Source organism: Poecilia reticulata, chromosome 17 (genome assembly GCF_904066995.2).
Source record: "Poecilia reticulata chromosome 17, P_reticulata-male-v2, whole genome shotgun sequence".
Lineage (NCBI taxonomy): Eukaryota > Metazoa > Chordata > Actinopteri > Cyprinodontiformes > Poeciliidae > Poecilia > Poecilia reticulata.
The window spans coordinates 9,914,220-9,933,769 of NC_088846.1; the positions used below are offsets into that span (position 1 = coordinate 9,914,220).

Consider the following 19,550-nt stretch of genomic DNA (forward strand, 5'->3'; position numbering starts at 1 on the left):
TATGTTTTCCAACTTATACACTTTGTCTTGAAGTCACTTTTATCAGTATGTTCCAGGTTGTTTAATTTTGTTTTTAATTTAATTTCTTGGAGTTTAGTCATGGAAACATTTTCTGAAAAAGTTAATCGCTTCATTAATTTATATTTTTGTTATTAACGACAACCAGAGAAATTATTTACCTTCTTTCAGTGGTTTTTTAAAATCTAGTAAAAAAAAAACTCAAAATAATTTTAAAATAAGTACTATTTAATGTCAAAGTGAAAGTATATTTTTAGACTACTGTCAGTTATTTAAAATTAGATCAAATAAAGAGATGAAGTTAATCACTCAAAGTGAGTGACTTCATTTATCAGAAGTCCAGCTGACATTAGCAGTGTCAGTTAAGGAGATTGACATTACCTGAGATCAGCTGTTATGCGATTGCTGTATAAACACACACCTGTATGGGAAGTCTGCTGCAATGTTAATTTAAGGAACATGAATTTGCTTATAAGCACACTTTAATGAAAAAATAAAACAACTTTGGTGCATGCGGAAAAAAAATCGCTTCCCAAAACAAAGAGCAATTCATCTGATTAAACTTACTTACCTAGATAGATTTTAGATTAGAAAGCTGTGATCAATTTATTTATTTTTTTTGAAGGGAAACTGAAGAGAAAGTCAAAATCTAATTCTCTGCTCATTTTGAAGCTACTTTCCAAGTTATGTGTGAAATTGGCTTAGAGAAACATCCAGCAGCTGGCACAAAAGAAATTTCTTCCCAGCAGGTAACGAAAGCCCCGATCTCTGTGTGAAATGCCAAGGAGTACAGATAGAGGTGAAACTATTTTGGGGGGTATTGCATAGTGATCCTCATTTGGGTAGTTACAGATCTAATATGTCAGCAGACCCACCTCGAAATTACAAAAGCCAATGTTTGGATAAGAAAAGTAGATTAATCCATTCAGAAGCCACACATTAACTCTCAGTGTTTACCGTCATCACAGGAATCTTAGGAAATCTTTCTACAAACCCAGTATGTACTTTAGATGTTTAGCCTAATGCTCTCCCTTTTCATGACATCTGCTGCGCTCTTCTTGATTGCGCCAGGACTGCAGGATGGTTAAGTCACAAACCAGGTGAAGGATCAGCTCCAGGGTGATCACTCACCATTAAAATAAAAGTAACCAAAGGAATAAAAGAAGAGGTTGTTCTGAAATAATTTATTCAGTTATACAAATACAAAAACACCTCTCTCACTCAGTCATAAAATAGGCAGGTCTTGGTGGTGCTTCTTCAATCCCCTCAATGTGACTTAATGGATTATCACACCACAAAAACCGACAGCAGTTCTCAAGTTACAGTGCCGCTCAGTTCAGGTGATAGGTTGTAAGCCTACAGTACATGAAGAAAGTTTCTGTTGCTACTATAAAAGAACTAAAACCGATTCTGCGAGGTTATGATTTTTTTTTTTTTAATCAAGCAACAAACAGCCCGAATACAACAAATATTCCAGTTCCACGTAGCCAAGCCGCCTTAAATTAAGGCGAAGCTCGCTGTGATTTTTGACAAAACGTGTGGACGAAATTCAAGTTATATTTATTAAAACTGCTTTTTCACCAATTTGGCAAACAGAAAAACTACATACAACAAAAGAAACAAAAAGTTAAACAACGATGGGTAATGGGGTAAAAGTTTTCTCTGTAGACATTTCTGCAGCCGTTCTGTTTTGTGCTTTGGCCTTTAAAAGAAAATGCACCAAACGGGTAACAATTAGCTGGATGTGCCGTTGAAAATAGAAGCTCGATTAAAAAAACAAAATAGAAAGTTTGATTTGACCTAAAACGATAAAGAGGTGTTTTACTGAACTAAATATAATGCTGACAAACGGAAAAAACCAACAAAAATAAAACAAAAAAAGCTTTCCTTTGGCTTTTTGCCTCAAATTCAGTCCTTGTTTTGTTGCACAAAAAAAAAAAAACAGAAAAAAAGGAATCACCCGCTTTACTGACGAACTGGTCCCGAGTTTGTCCTGCTGCCCGAAAAAAAATAATCCAAACTAAAATTTAAAATTAAAATAAGAGCAGATCAGTTCACTGCTTTAGCTCTCTTGGTGCTCTGCAGGCAGATCAGTTCACTGCTTTAGCTCTCTTGGTGCTCTGCAGGCAGCCTGAGATCTTCCTACATCCATCTAGTCTTTCCGCCACACAGGGAAGCAGTTCTGAAGTCCAATAGAGACGGTCAGATTTTCAGACGAGCTCAAGCACCTATGAGAAGAAAAGCAGCGCAGAGTTACTCGTTTTATTTGTTACATAACATTTGTGAAAGTTTTACAATGCTAATACAGCATAAGGACAGGAAACAAGTCACGATTTTATTAATTATTTTATATTAAAAATACATCAAAACGTTTATATACACCAACAAACATCATCTGAAAGTACTTCAGATGGAGCTAATACAACTCCAATTACACAAAACTAAAACAAATGCAATGTGATACATTCGATTTTGGTCAATGTCTGATTTGCTTTGCACTTCCATTTGGGAATTATAGGCAAATGTATGAAACTGTCTACGAACACAATTGAATGCTGTATCCCTGTACCCAGCTCCACTGAACTTCTCAAATTTCCATAAGGATGTAAAAAAAAAGAAAAAAAGCAGAGCACAAAAATGCTCTGAACACAAACCTTGATTGTTCCTTGACTGTTTGCAGCAATTAGAACATTTGACTCCTGTAAAACAAACAAAAAAACCGTATTAGAGACAAGTTCAGTACATGTTTAGAAAACATTTTCACTAAGCGATTACATAGTATAACAAGTTTCACAAAAATCCCTGCAACTAAAAGATTCTTCCGTGTCGTCAGTCACTCACTCCATCTGGCAGCGCCCTCCAGCAGACGGCGCTGACAAACTCGTTGGTGTCGTCTTCCTTCTTGTCCTTGTCCAGGACGCTCTTAACTGTGTCAAACTTGAATGTCAACAGCGTCTTGGAAAGTCCTTTGTAGTACAGATACAAAGAGTTGTTTTCGCTGCCTAGTGACAGAAGTAAAAACCCAAAAAGAAAATGTGATACTTTAATTGACATCTTTTGCTCTGTAGAGAAATAGTCAATTGTTAGAGTGAATTGTTACCACAGGCAACATAGTCTCCATTGGACGCCAAGCCAACAAAGTTCTTCTCGTTGATGTGACCCTTGAAGGAGCGCAGGCAGTGAGGTTTGTTGACGTTCCATAACTTCAGCTGACTGTCTGTCGACCTGCAGATCACAACAAAGTAATATGTGAAATTAATCTAAACTGGAACAGTTTTAGTAGTTAAACACTTCAAATTGTGTTTTTTATCTTACTATTTTACTACTGGCTTGATTCTCATTCTACAGCTGATTCAAACTCACATTTCCTCTGAACAGTGAAAATTGATAACCAGCTACAGAAAGTTTAGCGCTCTAGAGAGAAACGGATGGATGGCTTGTCGAGTTTAGATTTGTGGCTTGAGCCCAACTCAAATGCAAAATTTGGACTGGGTCAGGTCCAAATTACTTTCTTGATGGTCAAGTTGGGATTGAGCTTTTGTGGAGCGCTTAATAAGCCTACAATACGCACAGGACAGAGAAAACCAAACGAGGATGCACAATATAAAGTTTTGTTAATCTACTTATAGTTTAAGTAGAGGAATTGGCAGATTACTCTGTTTACGACAGAAATAAGGTAAGGTACATAGGCTAATTAGACTAACAAAAACAGCAGCACGCTGCACAATAGATGGGTAGGCAGCCCAACTCTGCTCCGCTCCTATCAATCACACATCCCAGATGATTTGTACTTGACTCACCGGGTACAACGAGCGACAAAATGGAGCTGAAAGTTAGTAAACTAAAGCCAAAAACAAAAGCAGTAAAATCTTAATTAAAAGATGTCGGGTTTACTTTGGGCTCGGCCCTGTAATTAAAGCTGATTAGTCGGGTCCGATCGGGGCTCGGTCACAATGTGTGCTGGATTTTATAGGTTTGATCTAAACTAATGACGCCAGCAGATGGAACTCGAATGAACTTGGGCTGTAAATGTTCAAGTGTACGACAGTTGTAGGCTAATAATTAACTGAAAAGGCATCATTAAAGAAATTAGCAGCCTTTCCAGTGTTTTGGGTTGATGTCATCAGTGAAGGAAACAAAAAGTGAGCTATAAATATATATGCCAACAAAAGAATCTTAATTATGTCTACTTAAAAACATACTAGAAGCATGACCACAGCCTCTAATTTGTGAACAGTGTTGGGAGTTGGAGGAATTATCAGCACCAAAAACACTCAGGTAAACTTTGAGTAGAACATTCATCTTAGACATTACTGTAAAAATAAAATACAAAAAACATATGTATACATATATATGTATCTGAAGATGATTTAAACTTACGCAGAAACAATCTCCTCTCCGTTCACAAACTTGGCATAGGACACTGCTTTCCTGTGGCCTTTAAACACCATGATTGGCTGCTTAGTGTTGCGTAGATCATAGTAATGCACACAGTGATCTGTTGGGGGGGGGGGGGGGGGGGGGGGGCAACATGAGGAGGGTAAAAACAAAAGAAACATCCATGAAGCAGCGAGTGGTGTGTTGTTGAGTTCTAATCAGAAACCACAGAGGTTTGTAGACATAGTAAAGACATGGTGCAATGTCCCTGTGGACCTGAATTGTAACAAGAAACGTTTTTCATCATTGAAATATGGTTTGTTTTTTTTTAAATTGATGGAGTTCAACTCCTGCTTGGGCAAGGTCAAGATTTTCTTCTTTTCTTTCTTAGTGGACCTCAGAGGCACATTTTCCATGCCGGTTGTTTTTGTTCTTTAATGCTAGTTATAGCAAAGACTCTCAATACAAAACTGGATATTTATTATGATTTCTACTCTCATTTGAGGCGGGTATAAATGTTTGTCTGGACCACCAAGGAGTGTGTGACCACAGAAGAAATGTAGCATTCTTACAGAGGAATTAATGTAGTGGGAGGTGAGAACCACAAAAAATAATAAATCAAATTGAAAGAGAAACAAGTTTAAACTTGACAGCACAGAACAAACATGCGACAGCAGAAAATTAACTTAATAAAAATTCATTCTGATCCACAGCTGACACACGATTCACTTACCTGCACAGCCGAAGGCCAGGTGATATCTGGAGGTTGGGCTGAATTTAACACAGCACACGTTAGCTTTAGCCTCGATGCTAGCCACAGAGTTGTCAAGATTGGTTGACCACAACTTTACTGCAGAGGAAAATCAAAACATTACAAAACTCTGGAGGAATTCCTTTTTCCTGGAAGTCCAAATATTTGTTCCAACACAAAAATGAGTTTGAGAGGTGTGCCATTTGAATTCAATTCACCCACATTTGTCATTTAAAATATGGATGGACTAGCAACCTGCCAGGAGTGTACCCCGCCTCTCGTCCAATGACCACCTGAGTTGGTCACCAGCTCCCCTGTGTGCCTGAAACCCCCCCAGGAATTGATTGCACAAATAATTTCTGGTGCGTTTTCAAGGTCGCCACATTTAAATTTCACAATTTTGGCCACTCGATTGTGCTCGATTAAGACTCCAGGTTTGAAACTTATGCAAGAGTGAATGTAAATCTAACAGGCGGCCACCTTGCTATTATTTTATTTGATTTTTTTACCTTTAGCGTCATCAGAACCGGAGGCTAATAGCTTGGGGTCCATCAGATTGAAATCGACACTCCAGCATCTTTTTTCATGTTCCTGAGAAAATAAAACATTCAACTTTATAAGATTGGCAAAAAGTGCATATCTACCATTCTAATGACGTGTAGAAATAAAGTATGACACCCACAGCTTGTCATAAGCAAGCAGTGGGGTTATCACACCTGGTAGACTTTGGACCGCTGGCCGGTGAATCCGTCCCACAAAATGACGGTGCCCTCATAGTCGCTGCTGGCCAGAAGGTTCTTGTGATAACTGCTCCAGCTGATACAGCTACAAAAATAGGAATAATATTAATAAAAATAATAATAATAATAACAACACATCAAATTTAAATAGCAGTTTTGTGGACCCTCAGACGATTTACAAGAAAAACACAAACAACATAGAACAAGATAAGATAAACAAGATTGAGAGCACTTTTCACATTGTATTCAGTTAATTGCTGATATGCTATTTGGTACTGGAACCTTTTGTTTAGCTGTTTTTAGAACAAATTAAATCTGCTTTTAGTTTTGGCTCTTACTAGTAAACATGACGGCTCACAACTGGGCTCATAATTAGGTTACAATATTGTGTAATTGGTAATTAGGTCTAAAAAAAAAAAAAAAAAAAAAAAGAAAAAATCGCCATCATGTGTTTGCAAGTTATTTTTATTACACAAACAATGCTTACAGCATGCATATATATCCTATTCACATTTCTCACTTTCACTTATGTCTGTTATTGGGAATTGTTGCAGTAAATGATTAATCAATTTTATCCGTTTTTTTTATATCAATTTTTGGGTTTTGAAGAATTAATTTTTGGATTTTTTTCCAGCACCAATACATTCCTTGTTTTTCCATAGTTCAGAGGGATGTCAAAGCGGCCATCTTGTTTGACAAGCATGTTTTACAGCTTCTATCCATCTGGACTTTGAATTCAGGTCAACTCCACGACAGAATATTGGAGCCGCATAAATTAAAATGCATCTACATCAGTTTAAAATAAAACCTGTATGCCCCTCACCTGATTTTGGAATTGCAGGTCATTTCATTGACGGGGTAGTGGATGTCCACTGCGTCCTGGATCACAGTTCCATACTCAAAAACCTTGATCTTTTTGGTCACACCAGCGATGGCAAAATAGTCACAGTCGCGGTCAAACTCAATGCTGAAACACACGGCATGCAGTGAGCGGCAGCCAAGTTCGCTTTGGTCAACTTTCTTTATGAAATCAGATCATTTTGGTACAGAGTAAAAATTTAAATATTGAGAGATTCACTACAAAAATCATGAAAAAGTTGTAGTGAAGCCTTTGTTTTCCGTACCTCGAGACAATACTGGAGCCGTTATAGAGGTCACTGGCGTAGGAGAGGGTGGCCAGCGGCCGCACAGTGTTGTAGCGAGTGAATTTGGACAAACACTCCATAAAATCCTCTAGCTGGTTCAGGTTCCTGCCCTCATCTGAAGAAACCGACACCCAACTTCATATTATATTGCATTCATACATTGTATGTATTTATACATAATGCACTCATGTAATAAGCAATTACACTGTGGCCGCCTAATCACTAAATGTGGTAAATTTTTTTAATTTCATTTCCAAGATAAGGGGGGGAAAAAAATCCCCAAAGAGAACTGATGTTTTGCTTTTAATGAAAATTTTTTAAAGATTTCTTCACAGATATAAATTCCATTGACGTCTCATTTTGTATAAGGCCTTTATACAATACACACAGACTGGATATTATTTATACTTCTGGTGGATTTAAAGTAAATATTTGACCAGATATGTTTCTTCTGAATGCAAGCTCTAAAGAATCTGTGGCAGAATCTTAAGATTAGGGTGATGGTAAAGGTAATTAAAGGTAAAGGTAAAGGTAAGTCATCCCAAAAAATGAACTGTCAATAACCAAAATGGAAATATGAAATAAAGCTTAGCACCAATTGTCAGAAGAGCTTGAATCCTGTCATGCTAAAAACAACTTTTCAATCGTTAAGTGCAACGTCCTGTATGGTAGTCTGGACCAGTCGTCTCTCCACTGTCTACAAACTACCCAGAATGCCTCAGTCCAGGCTTCTCTCCATTCTGTTTTTAGAATCAGCTTTAAGCTTTTTATAGTTTTACATGGTCTCACTTCACCATGTTTATTTGACCTACATATCATTAGCCAACTAGCCTCCATGAAATGCTAGAGGATCTAAAACTAAAACATTAATGGCAACCTAGCCGTTGTGGTATCTGTGGAACACTTTCAGACCACAATCAATGCTGAAGACTCCTTTTTGTTATTTGAAAATGTATAAAATGTTAACTTAGCAACAACTGTGGCATTAAAATGACCCCGTGGATGTAGTTTGCTCTTCAATGTCAGCAATGAGACACAGTCCTTAAACAGTTTATAGCCAACTGCAACGTATTTAACTTCTTTAGCTGCAACATGCTGATTTTTCCCGTACCTGTGATGCGTGACATTTTGTTGGAGAAGTAGCACTGTTCCAGATCCTCAAAATGAGCAGTCAGCCTCTTTCTTCTAGATGCCAGGGTGCTGTTATACCAAGTCTGTCGCTTCACCTAAACACATCAGTCCAGCAGTTAGAGCTAATGCCGGAGGAAACGTGGACGTAAAAAAGACCCTGGCACAACTTCAACTCACAGCTCAGTGCTAATTAACAGAATGAGTGTGTGCTATATACCGGAGTTGTTGCACCAAATCCTGGCGTTTGGTTGTAATCTGTAGGTTCAATGATACTGCTACATAGGGAAAAAAAAAACAAAAAAAACAATCAAGGTTAAAAAACAGATACAAAAAAGTCAATTTCATGATTATACCAAAAGATTTTTAGTTATGATAAAACCAACATTTTATTGTGAAATAATTGCATTTTCTGTGCTTATATTATCAGAATCCATATATCTGCAGTACCTGGGGGCCGGAGAAGGAGCCTCAACATTAGGCACGGTGCACTCTGCCTCCATCGTTGGGGAGGAAATTCCACTTACATCCTAAATAAGCAGAACAATAATTATTTATCTCAAGTTATTTTGTTATTTTGATGAGAGGGCTGCTTCTGAAAAACAATAAGGATGATTGTTGATTGTAGAGAAGCTCTGTTTATTTACCTCAACACGCTTAATGTCTTCTTCTAGGAAGTTCAACTCTTTCTGAAGCTGATCTAGTTGCTGTTGATGAAACCGAAAACACAAAACTATTCACTTTTTATATTTTGTGACATCTTTTTTTTTTTCTGTTGGTAGACACTTGAGCTTTAATATATGTATATATTTTACAGAGCAGTCATACCTCTCTCTTGTTTCTTCTTGCTTCCTTTAGGAACTCCATGAGTATCTGCCTCTGAGCTGCTTGGGATTCCTAAAGCAGGTAAAGACATAAAGCACAATCAAGTAAAAGCAGAAACGCATCAGTTGATGCATAAACAAATTTTGACCTTTTCCTTTTTGTTTAAATTTGAATTAATGAGCAGAAAAGGACAACAAAAAACAAACATATATATTAAGTGACATATTAATGTTATATTTAACATTTCTTGGTGTTTTTAAGTGCCTTGTAATTTCAAACTATCCCATTGGAGCTTCATTGTGTTGCACAGCTATTTATCTGAAGCGATTGTGGTGACAGTTTGCTCTCAACATGTTCTTCTGAAGCCAAACATCTCCATGTTGATTTCATGTGAGGGACATCTATCCAGCCCCATTGTGACGAGTTCAGATTCAGGCTTGCAACAACAAAAATCAACTACACTGTTTTCACGGAAATGAGTCTTTGTAAGAAGATCCTCCCACACAAGCAATGTTTTTCAGACTTTAATTTTAAACACCGTATGTTCATATTGGAAGAAGAAAAGCCCACTTCAAAACAACAGTAACAATCCCAACCATGATGTCAGTGTTTGGGGTTTGAAAACATCATCAATTAGAGGTTATCATCACAAGGTTAAATTATAATTCTTATGATCATCTAAACAAAATCCCAGTAATGATAGAAAACCTGCTTGCACAACACAGTTTGTGTAAATCAAACTCGCCGATTGTGAGACAGTGATGATGTGACCAAATATAAATCAACAGGATGCACTGCAACTTCTATTTCCCTTTTTTTTCCTCTCACAGATTGAGAAGAAAAAAAAACAGGAAAGGGGATGTAAAAGAGCTTTGGAACAAGGTTTAGTGGCACTACCAAGAATCAACCTCTGACCTTTTGATAAAACTGCCATGTTGAACATTACCCAGTAAAGAACTCGCATGATTGAAAAACTCCTGACTTTTGACAACACAGCCCAACAATATTACAACTTTGAAGCAACTCAGATCTTTTTTATCTTCGACTGGAATTATTACTCGCCCCGATTCACCATCTGGATAAAAGTGAATATTAAAAAAAAAAAAAAAACATGGCTACATCACCGCTTTTTGACAGAAACCCCTAAACAACTTTAAAAGGCCAGATCTGGACAGATTACACAGAAACTGATTCCCGTTAATGAATCTTCTTCCATCTCTTCTTATAAGTTACTGGGGCATCATGGTTGGCTGCAAGAAAGTTTGTCATTGACCAAATGAGAACATTTTGATTTATTCCATCAAATTCTACTTTAAACATAATCTAAGTTGAGGACATCAGGCATTCTTCCAGAAATACATGAGAGAAAACATTTTGCCACTAAATAACTAATTGGAAAAGGCTCTGAAAGTTAAAGTGCTGTTTTGAAAGGAAATGTGCATAAATGTTTTAACTGTAATTTTTAATCTTTTCAACACAGAGCACGTAAAAGCTTCATTCATTTTTACTCAATTTGACTCTTGCACCTTTACATGCCACTTTATTAGATATTAGATTTTTTTTAACTACATAAAAAAAAAAAACAATACCAGTGAAGCAGTTGTTGGAACCATCATGATAAATATTACTTAAACCGATCTCTTATCTCGGATTTTATATATATATATCTAAAAAAAATAATTAGATGGTTATTCTCCGGATCAGGGGAGTTCAAAGTGCAGCCCATAGCCCCACTTCAAGATGAGATTATGTGTTCTTAAATGCATAACATTAGGAACACCACCAAGTATTTTTCATTTTTTTTAAGCTATGGCTTTGACCTTTATTGTAATATTACAACATATATGGCCGCACACATCCAGAAACTTTTTACACAAAAAGAGATTTGGCTAAATGCAGCAAAAGTTTCCAAGTAAAGTTCTTGTTTTTGCTGCCAGGAAGAGACTAAAAACATCTTGTAGATCAAACTAGATCTGGACATATTTCTTTCATTGTATATTCTTGAGCAGGTTCAAAATGAAATAAGTTTGATCAGTAGAATAATTCTAAGTGGAGGAAAGAAAATTACTATGGCCCATGAAAACTTTCAATTTATTAATTTTGGCCTGTGAAAAGTTTGGACATCACTGTTTTAGATGGTGACTGGCTGATCAGTGCCTGGTAATTTCTGCAACTTCAGTAAAAACGCTGGATCATATTAGTTACATAAGTTGCCATTTAAAATATTCTGTGCAATAATGATGTTTATGCCTGAGTTTTATTGAGCAAACATAAGTCTCTCTCTGTGTGTTAATTAAGATCCTTTAGAGTCAAATTAATAGTTTAAAGCAGAAGTCTACAAAGTAAGGTGAAGTACCGGGGTCCTGCATGCTTTAGGCATTTCCCTGGTTTAACACACCTGAATTAAATTAATGCTTTTTAAACAGGCTTCTGTGCAACTTTATGACACACTGAGAAGTGATTTGAATCAGCTGGATTGGAGCTAGGATAGAAGACACCCTGGTTTAGACAAAACAAACAAAAAAGAAAACACTTCTCTGCAGGTTTTATGTTTCTCAATAAAATTGAACATCCATTATGACACCATTATATAGCAGATTAAGCTGTACCCATAAAGAACCACTCTTGGATTAATTTAAAGATTGAAAGATTTTTAAGACTCGCATATACCTTATACTTAATATTTCTATGAGTAATCAACAGAAATTCTCCTGCTGCAACCTTATAGCTCCTCCTCTTCAAAGACTTTACTTACTGCCTCCAGCTGTTTCTTCTTCTGAACCAAAAGCTCCAACATCAGATTGACATTTGCGAGGTCCAAGTTTTCTTGATCGGGACTCAGAATGTCCTGGAAGACTTGCCACCGCGGCCAGTTCTGAGGACCAGAAGCGATGATCGGAAAGGAGAAAAGCGATATTTCAGAGGCGGTGAGAATTAAACTAACAAAAATAAAGACGTCATACTCACAGGATGATCTAACTTTAGTCTTTTTTCCTCAGACCTTTGTTTCTGTTTAAGGATCAGTTCATTTACTGGAAAACGTGGGATAAGATGATGGGAGGAAAGGGGGTAAAAAGAGAAGAAATCAACTGTAAGGGTATTGAAAAAAAAAAGTCATGACGTGAATTATCAATAATGCAAAGCAGGGCTGATCAGTAGATGTAGCATACTTTATCTAGTTTGGTTACATTTTTTTTTTTAGTTTTAGTATGAAGGTGGTTTTATAAACAAAATTAAAATTGCACAGACTCGCCCTATTCTGCTTAAATTTTAAAACTGCAATACAAATACACATTGAAACTTACAGCTTTTGCTGAAAATGGCAACTCAAAATACCTACCAAGAAAGTTAGGGTACAGCTGATCCACATTATCAACAATATAGTTACACTTGGGACATCTGTTGCTGTCTTCCAAGCTCTGACGAATACATTTGAAACTGCAGACAAGAGAAAGAAAAAACAATTAATCAAAACAAAACCAAACAAGAAAACTGTGATCTGCCAGGTAAGGATGTAGTACATTATAAATTTTGTTGCTGTTGAGTACCGAAAATGTCAACTAATTTAATGATAATATCCAGGGATATATTTTTTTCTACTAACAAAACAGGCAATGAAAACACAGATGGGTAACACAGTAAAACTCCCTCAAAATGTACTTTAAAAGCATAACATTTCAAAAAATTGCACAAGTAAAATAAATTGCCCGATCTGTTTACGTACACCTGGGTTGATGACATCATAAAAGGCACAAAGAATCAAGAGGATCAGTTGGTAAGGTTGGTAAACATTATGATAAATGAGTGACTTTTGACAGATTTAAAAACAGATTCTGAAACGACTGAGTTTCATTTGTGTTGCAAGGGCTTCAACCTTAAATGAGCGAATCACAAGTTTGACTCGTGTGATCCCAAAACCATAAAGCATACTGCTGTAGATGGCTGGAACATACTGTGGCATAACAGTGACCATTTTTGAATGCATACCTCTTGGGAGTAAGTTTATATTCCTGATAGATTTCTTTTCAATCTGCCTGTTTTCAGTCTATATTTGCCACTCAGAAATGTGAACTTATCCTCCTTTAGCTATCCCTGAACAAGTCTTAACTTCTCACCAGTGTGACTTAAAACGTTTTCCTTCTGGTGTTGACTGGATTAACAGTGACGGTACAGGCTATTCTGCAGACGCCTGCATGATGGGGCTAACAGGTAGCACTGAGCTCATTATATGTCTGCCTCATTGATGGTCTTTTTTTTTGATAGAAATACAAGATGATGCAGCAGTCCAGCAGCAAGCATTGTTGAGATGCTTTGAGCAGACCATATGGTTTTTCTAACAGCTTGGCTCAAAAGTGATGGCTGAAGATCTTTGGTAATAAAAACTCGATATTCCAGCCTGGATCTTTTTCGCAAACAGCTTCTATGAGTTTGACTGCAGCTAAATTTTCCTAAGACCCGCACCGTGCTCTCACATACACGCTAAAGTGTAAAACCGCAGTTGTTACAATAAAATCGTGGACAGAAAAATCTTTTGGGATACAACATTTGGTAGGTTTATGCATTTCAAGCGCCACAAATTTTCAATGTGTACGCCAAGAATACATCTGGCCACTTGGATGATTTTCACACCTTGAATGGATTTTAGTGAAAATGTTGGCAAATGATAATCAATGTGGTCAAAGCAATATTTCAGATTTCCCTACTGAAACATTGCATTGAGCACAACGCAATATTGTCAATGCTTCTGTGCTAGCTGGAAAGAATACAAGTAAACATCTTTAAAGGGATTAGTTGATTAAAAACATGCAACAACAACAAAAAATGCCCCTATGCACTCAATACAAATGGGATCCATCAATTTGTCCAAGTATTATTTCTTTGGATGCACTGTGAGTTTTGTGAGTTTAATAAAAATTAGATAAACGATGGAGACATACACAGACTGGGATCATCTTGCAATGCCTTCATTTAGTCTGAGTCAATTTGAGATCATTTTTAAAATGTTTGGAGAGTAGCTGAAAACCCTCCGACCTCAAATCAAACTTGTAACACTTACCAAAAACTGTGTCCACACTTTGTCATGTGAGCCTCCTCTATCATTTCGAAGCAAATTGGACTGAAAAGAAAAAAAACAAAAACGGAGAAAAGTTCCATCAAAATTCAGATGTCAGACTTACTTTGGATGGCAGTCCCACACAGAAGCTTCATGCTAACTTTGAGATCAAAACTAACCACACAAAGTCGTTGCTTTTATCTTCGTATGAGTTCAAGAGGCCGTTGTATAGAGGTGCTTGATGGAGGGACTTCTTTCTGCTGCCTGAGGACGCTGAAGGTCTGCTTGTCAGGGAAGCGAAGCTGCCTGCCTCGTTTGTTGCAGCCAGAGTCCGGGAGGGCACAACATTCCCAGCAGCGGGCCCATTGCTCGTAACGGCATTGCTTCCACTGCCTCCAGTGCTGCTGCTGCTGCTACTACTACTGTTGCTGCTGCTGCTGGTGCCAGGCACTGAACTTGCCCCACCACCACCGCTCTGCTGCGGTCGGTTGCCAGACATACTGCGAGGCCGTTTAAAGGAGAAAAATCAAACACTCCACCAAAATGCTCTGCGCTGCCGTTCAAAGCATCCGGACAACGCTCCTTTTCGGCTGCTTTGGTAGGTCTGCAAGCTAACTGGCTTGCTTCTGTGCTAGCATCCTGGGAAAAAGCAAACAGTGGCCAAACATGAAGCGCGTTTAATTCTTCTCCGCCGTTGTCTGGCTCCCGCTTTTCATTGACGACGTCTCACACAGTCACTGGTTTATAAAAAAACAAAAACACACCAATACTGGAACGGACATTAAAATAAGCTCAACTGCGTTGTCCAGGAGATTACCCGGCTAGCTACTGTTAGCTGCACAAAGTGATCTCTTGAGTATTTTCGACTTACCTTGATGGCTGTTGTGCGTCTAAGTTTTTCACTACCGCCCCCTGGTGGCCAGGACGTCTGCACTAAATTTTCTCTGTACAGTGGTTCTCCGTGTATTGCTACACTGACTTACATTGTAAAATAATAACCAAACACAACTTTTTCAATTTGGTGCGAGATTTTCTTTTTTCAGAAAAATAAAAATAAAATAATTGCCTCTTTATGTTTGCCTGAGGATCTTATTAACCTATATATTCCAAGGTGACATGAATTTTGCTCAGACTTGATGGGGTGAAGTGGCACATATTGGTTATCCTGCATCAAACTTATATAGGTAAATAACATGGGGCGAATAAGAAGACAAACTCATATAAAGCCAGTTTTTCAGCTGATTTCCTACCAGTGAACAGGGTTAAGTTGGGTTTGATTCTCAGATTTTCTAATGCCAAGAAATTAATGAAAAAGCTATTTGTTCTTGCTGATCTTCATTATCGTTGCTGCTCTTTTCTGAGTAATGCTTTTGAAAAAAAAAAAATCTTTATGATTGCTATTATCACTGTTACTCAACTGTATTAATCCCAGGCTAAAATAAATCGAATATATGCTCAATTTTTTTAGCCTGGGCATTGCTTCCACTGCTGCTGCTGCTGCTGCTGCTGCTGCTACTACTGCGTTGTCTCTAAAGATTCAGTCCTGTTTGCAAGTTTCATACTTTTTGTGTTGTCCTTCGCTGTTGTTTTTGTGTGCATTTTCACTTTGAAGTTAAAAGTTCAGCAAATCTCAAATTGAGTTTTAAACAATGTCCACTCTGTGTAGAATTATGCAGGTGAGCTCTGACCAATATGATAAAAAATATCTCAACTTAATTCCTAAACAGGGATACTGAAATATAATCCCAACAAATTAAACCTTTACATTAAGAATAGGCTTCAAATCAGATACTAGCTTCATCAGCAGCAGCAACATTTGGATGCTAATAGGAAACAATAAACTTGTGCAAATGATAACTTTTGTTTTTTTGCCTTGAGGCAACCCTCAGCTGATGCTGCACTGAGCACGATGCCATACAGACCATATCAAAAACAGCGTTGGAATGTAGATAGGGACTTGTTGGGATCAGTATCCAACACTTATTTTTACATTTCATACTTCGTCAATTTTATGGTTTATTATAAAAAAAGTAAAACAGGTTTTAACAACAACGTAATAAAGCCAAGCCTAACCAATGACAAAATTTGAATAGGTCTAATGATTTTCTACAGATTCATGGTATTTGTTAAAAAATGTGTCATAAAGTCAACCAGTCATCTAAAGAATAAAACAATCTCCCAGCACACGAATATATGCATGGAATCATCTAATCTCTAACTACTCACGAAACGCTCTGAAGAAATAATATTTATACTGTATTTCTAATCATCCAGGTTAAATGTTTGTTTTCTAATCCAGAATGGCATCTTTTTTTTTTTTTACTCCTGTGAGATAAAGCACAAGCTGGTAGGTCTCCTTCACAAAGTCCAGTGAGTTGTGTGCCAAGAAACACAGGGTCGTGTCTTTCAGGCATCCACCTGCAGCTCTGCAAATAAAACCTTAGAAGCGTGCAGTTTATCCCACCCCGCTTACTTGTTTTTCCATCATTACCTCCACTTGGACAAACAAGGGGGTACTCCACGACGGCCTGCACAGCCTGGATTTTCCCATGTTTTTGTTTGTGGAAGAAGTTTATATGTATCAATATGGAGCTCAGTTGGGACATAAAATAATTTTTTTTTCAATAACAGGGAAAAAGCAAAGTGATTTTGTTGAAAAGGACCACCGTGTAAAACATTTTTCCTGATGCTTCTTTTTTTTTATTTTTTATTCAAAGGCAAGTCTTAGGAAGCAGGAAAAAACATATAAAAAAGTGAAGTCTAAGTTTCATATAAATTCAGGCTTGTACAGCAAGTGTTCCTTGTTATTTGTATCCCCTGATGCCCCACACATTCAGGAAACTGCCTCTGATTCACTTAAACGTAACACCTGCAGCTCTATATGTACGCCGCATTGCATTTGTCCACTCCCTCCCTTTTATTTAATAGTTATGGTAGCTGAAAAGACTACCCTCTTGTACAATTTTTTTTCTTCTAATTTCTCCCCCTCCTCATTTGCCCTGCACATCAGCCTGGATTTTCTCCCACCGGGTCCCCCCTCTTTTGTGTGAGAAACCAGGTTGCGCTTGTGTGTGTGTGTGTTTGATGAATTTGTGTGGCAATGTGAACAGGGTGGAGCTGGAGGGTCAGCGGTCTCAGTGAGCTGGATATTACAGAGGTAAGAGAGAAATGTGTGTGTGCGTGCGTGTGTGTGTCTGTGTGTGTACGTGAAAAGGAAAGCGAGGGAAAAGGGGGAAGACAGAGAACAGGCCTCGGGGTTGTTGAGGTCATACGGACAAGCTGAGATGAAGGATAATCTGCGGAGGTCCCTTACAGTGGGTGGTGGGGCCCCATTGGAGTTCACCTATTCAGACTCTGCACCCCCTTCTATCTCTCTCCTTCTTTTTCTCTTCTAAACTTTCACCTTCAGCCCCCTGTTTTTTTTTTTTTTTTGTCACCATCTCTTATTTATCCGCCACCCGGCACAGTTGCAGCTGGATTTCAAAGCTACGTTTAGCAGACAGATCCCTCCGTCAGGCAGGCTGGAATTGAGGAATTCCTGCCTCCCAGTCTTTAGGAACTGTTTTGCCCCTTCAGGGGCCCCTGCCATAACTGCCAGCGGCCTCCTCCTCCATCTCCATCTCCAACCAGGGGCCTGTTTGCAAATTGAGCCTGACAAAAAAAAAAAAAAAAGAAGAAGCAGGGTCTGTGGGGGGAGAAAGAAGTGGCAACATTACAGAGGGTGTACAACAACAACCACCTACACTCTAGGAGCCGTGTTTTTGTCATTTAGCTATCACTAGATAGAAGAAGGATAGAATAGAAAGTGAGTATTGGATCACCAGATGAACTTATTCACATGACCAGAGGAGGAATTTGCAAACAAATAGGGCTCACGTGTGGGAGTTTTAAAATAAAATCCAAAGCACAAAAGTATTTTGTGATTTATCATACATGAGCCAGCTGACAAAATGTAATTTGTCAGCTGGCTCAAAAATAGTCAAATTCATTAGTTAAAACATTCAGCTATGCAAATGTGTTTGACTTAGCAAGGTGTCAGTCCAGAAGAATGGGTTAAATGGGCTACCAAAGAATGTGTTAAAAAATAATAACCCGTAATCTGGTTGACTAAGAAAGTAATAGCTGCTTTGCCATTTTGTACCTTTGTTTTGTGGTTGATTTCCTGCACTTTGCTTTTGGTGCAAAGTGGTGCTGTTTGTAACTTGATGTTTGTGTCAACTTTTTATTAATTTTTAAATTAATTTTAATAAAATTAATTTTATTAATTCGCATCCCTCAGGGGGATGTTTTGTAACTACTTGTACAACCAACAATTTAAAGTATTTTTCTATATTTAAGTTTAAGTGAATGTGGAAATCTAGAAAGGGAATGTGGTTATTTAACATTCGCATACCAGGAAGAGGTTATTTAGGTTTCATCAAGGATCATAATCCATTTATAAAAGCCAAAATAAATTGCCAAAATAAATGTCAAGAGTGTATACAACAGCATTCTAGGTAATATAAAATTTAATTATTGAGACTTGAGGATATGTCTTATTATCTATCTCCATGATTCATTTAGACATTTATAATGAAAAGTCAAATGTGCCATAATTTAAGTATGTTCAAAATTGGTGTATTTCTTTTCAAAAACACAGACTTCAGTCAGGATTCAGACAGCATTCAAACTCAGAACCCCAGACCTTGTTGACGATTTAACAGCTAACAACTGTGTGCTAACAGAGTTAACAACTGTTCCCTGAATGTTTCTGTATTTAAAATTATACGTCGAAAACACATAAATATACCAGCCTCAAAATGTCCAATGAAAATTCCAATTACAAACAATTAAACGTAATATTTGCCTATTTGCATCTAATACATGATTAATTCTTTGGTTTAGTACGAATGTTAGCTAGCACTAGTTAGCGTGAAACAACAGTAAACAATCAACTACGGTAGGGCTAAAGAAATTTTTCCTGTAGTATTAACTAAACTCACTAACACAACAGATGTCATGAACACTGATATAATAGCATCAGTGTTCATGACATTGTTATATCATGGTCTGTTAATTGTATTATTCAAAATGGAGCTATGTGAAAAATGAGGAACCTTCCAGTTTCTTCTCTTAGGTCACAACGTTCCCCCTCAATGTTTGGTTAAAACTACCTAACTTCTGTCCCAACAATGTAAATTTTGAAATAAATCCAGCAGTCATTATTGAGTAAGTACACCTGTCTTTTGAGTTAGCATGTTGGAACTAGCAAGTTTATCTGTTTGCACCCATCAAAAGTACTGATTAACTGCAAACTGTCTGTCAGATGTTTTCCTCCATAGTTCACGGTTTTCTTCAAGTATGAAAAAAGCCAAAGATCAAAGTCTGTCATTTCATTCTTTTGTGAAACCCCATTAAACATCTAACATGGACAGACTCCATGTCATGTTACCGTTATATCATTTTAGTTGATAGTTTCAGTGAATTTTATTTTACTGTTAAAGCCGTTTATTCCTCCACCTCACCCTGTGCTA

At 37.5% G+C, this 19,550-nt stretch overlaps 1 protein-coding gene across 1 annotated transcript; it reads right to left on the minus strand.

The window, feature by feature from the left end:
• Positions 1 to 1,187: 1,187 nt before the first annotated feature.
• Positions 1,188 to 14,921, minus strand: cop1 (COP1 E3 ubiquitin ligase). The gene is made up of 20 exons (XM_081598766.1): positions 14,217 to 14,921; positions 14,041 to 14,100; positions 12,325 to 12,422; positions 11,952 to 12,016; positions 11,740 to 11,859; positions 8,988 to 9,056; positions 8,807 to 8,866; positions 8,610 to 8,689; positions 8,380 to 8,437; positions 8,143 to 8,257; positions 7,011 to 7,146; positions 6,710 to 6,853; positions 5,863 to 5,971; positions 5,656 to 5,737; positions 5,129 to 5,245; positions 4,399 to 4,516; positions 3,119 to 3,243; positions 2,860 to 3,020; positions 2,673 to 2,717; positions 1,188 to 2,246 (listed from the first exon to the last, which is right to left on the minus strand). The coding sequence occupies exons 1-20, from the start codon at positions 14,534 to 14,536 to the stop codon at positions 2,229 to 2,231; spliced, it is 2,100 nt and encodes a 699-aa protein (XP_081454892.1). The 5' UTR covers positions 14,537 to 14,921; the 3' UTR covers positions 1,188 to 2,228.
• Between the last annotated feature and the right edge of the window lie 4,629 nt (positions 14,922 to 19,550).

Bases quoted from the DNA above. Each gene is read 5' to 3' on its own strand.
- cop1 (XM_081598766.1), bottom strand. From the start codon at position 14,536: ATGTCTGGCAACCGACCGCAGCAGAGCGGTGGTGGTGGGGCAAGTTCA. The intron at 11,860-11,951 runs GTGAGTATGACG...TCTGGTCCTCAG, and splicing joins GACTAAAGTTAGATCATCCT to AACTGGCCGCGGTGGCAAGT. The intron at 2,718-2,859 runs GTGAGTGACTGA...TTTGTTTTACAG, and splicing joins GGAGGGCGCTGCCAGATGGA to GAGTCAAATGTTCTAATTGC.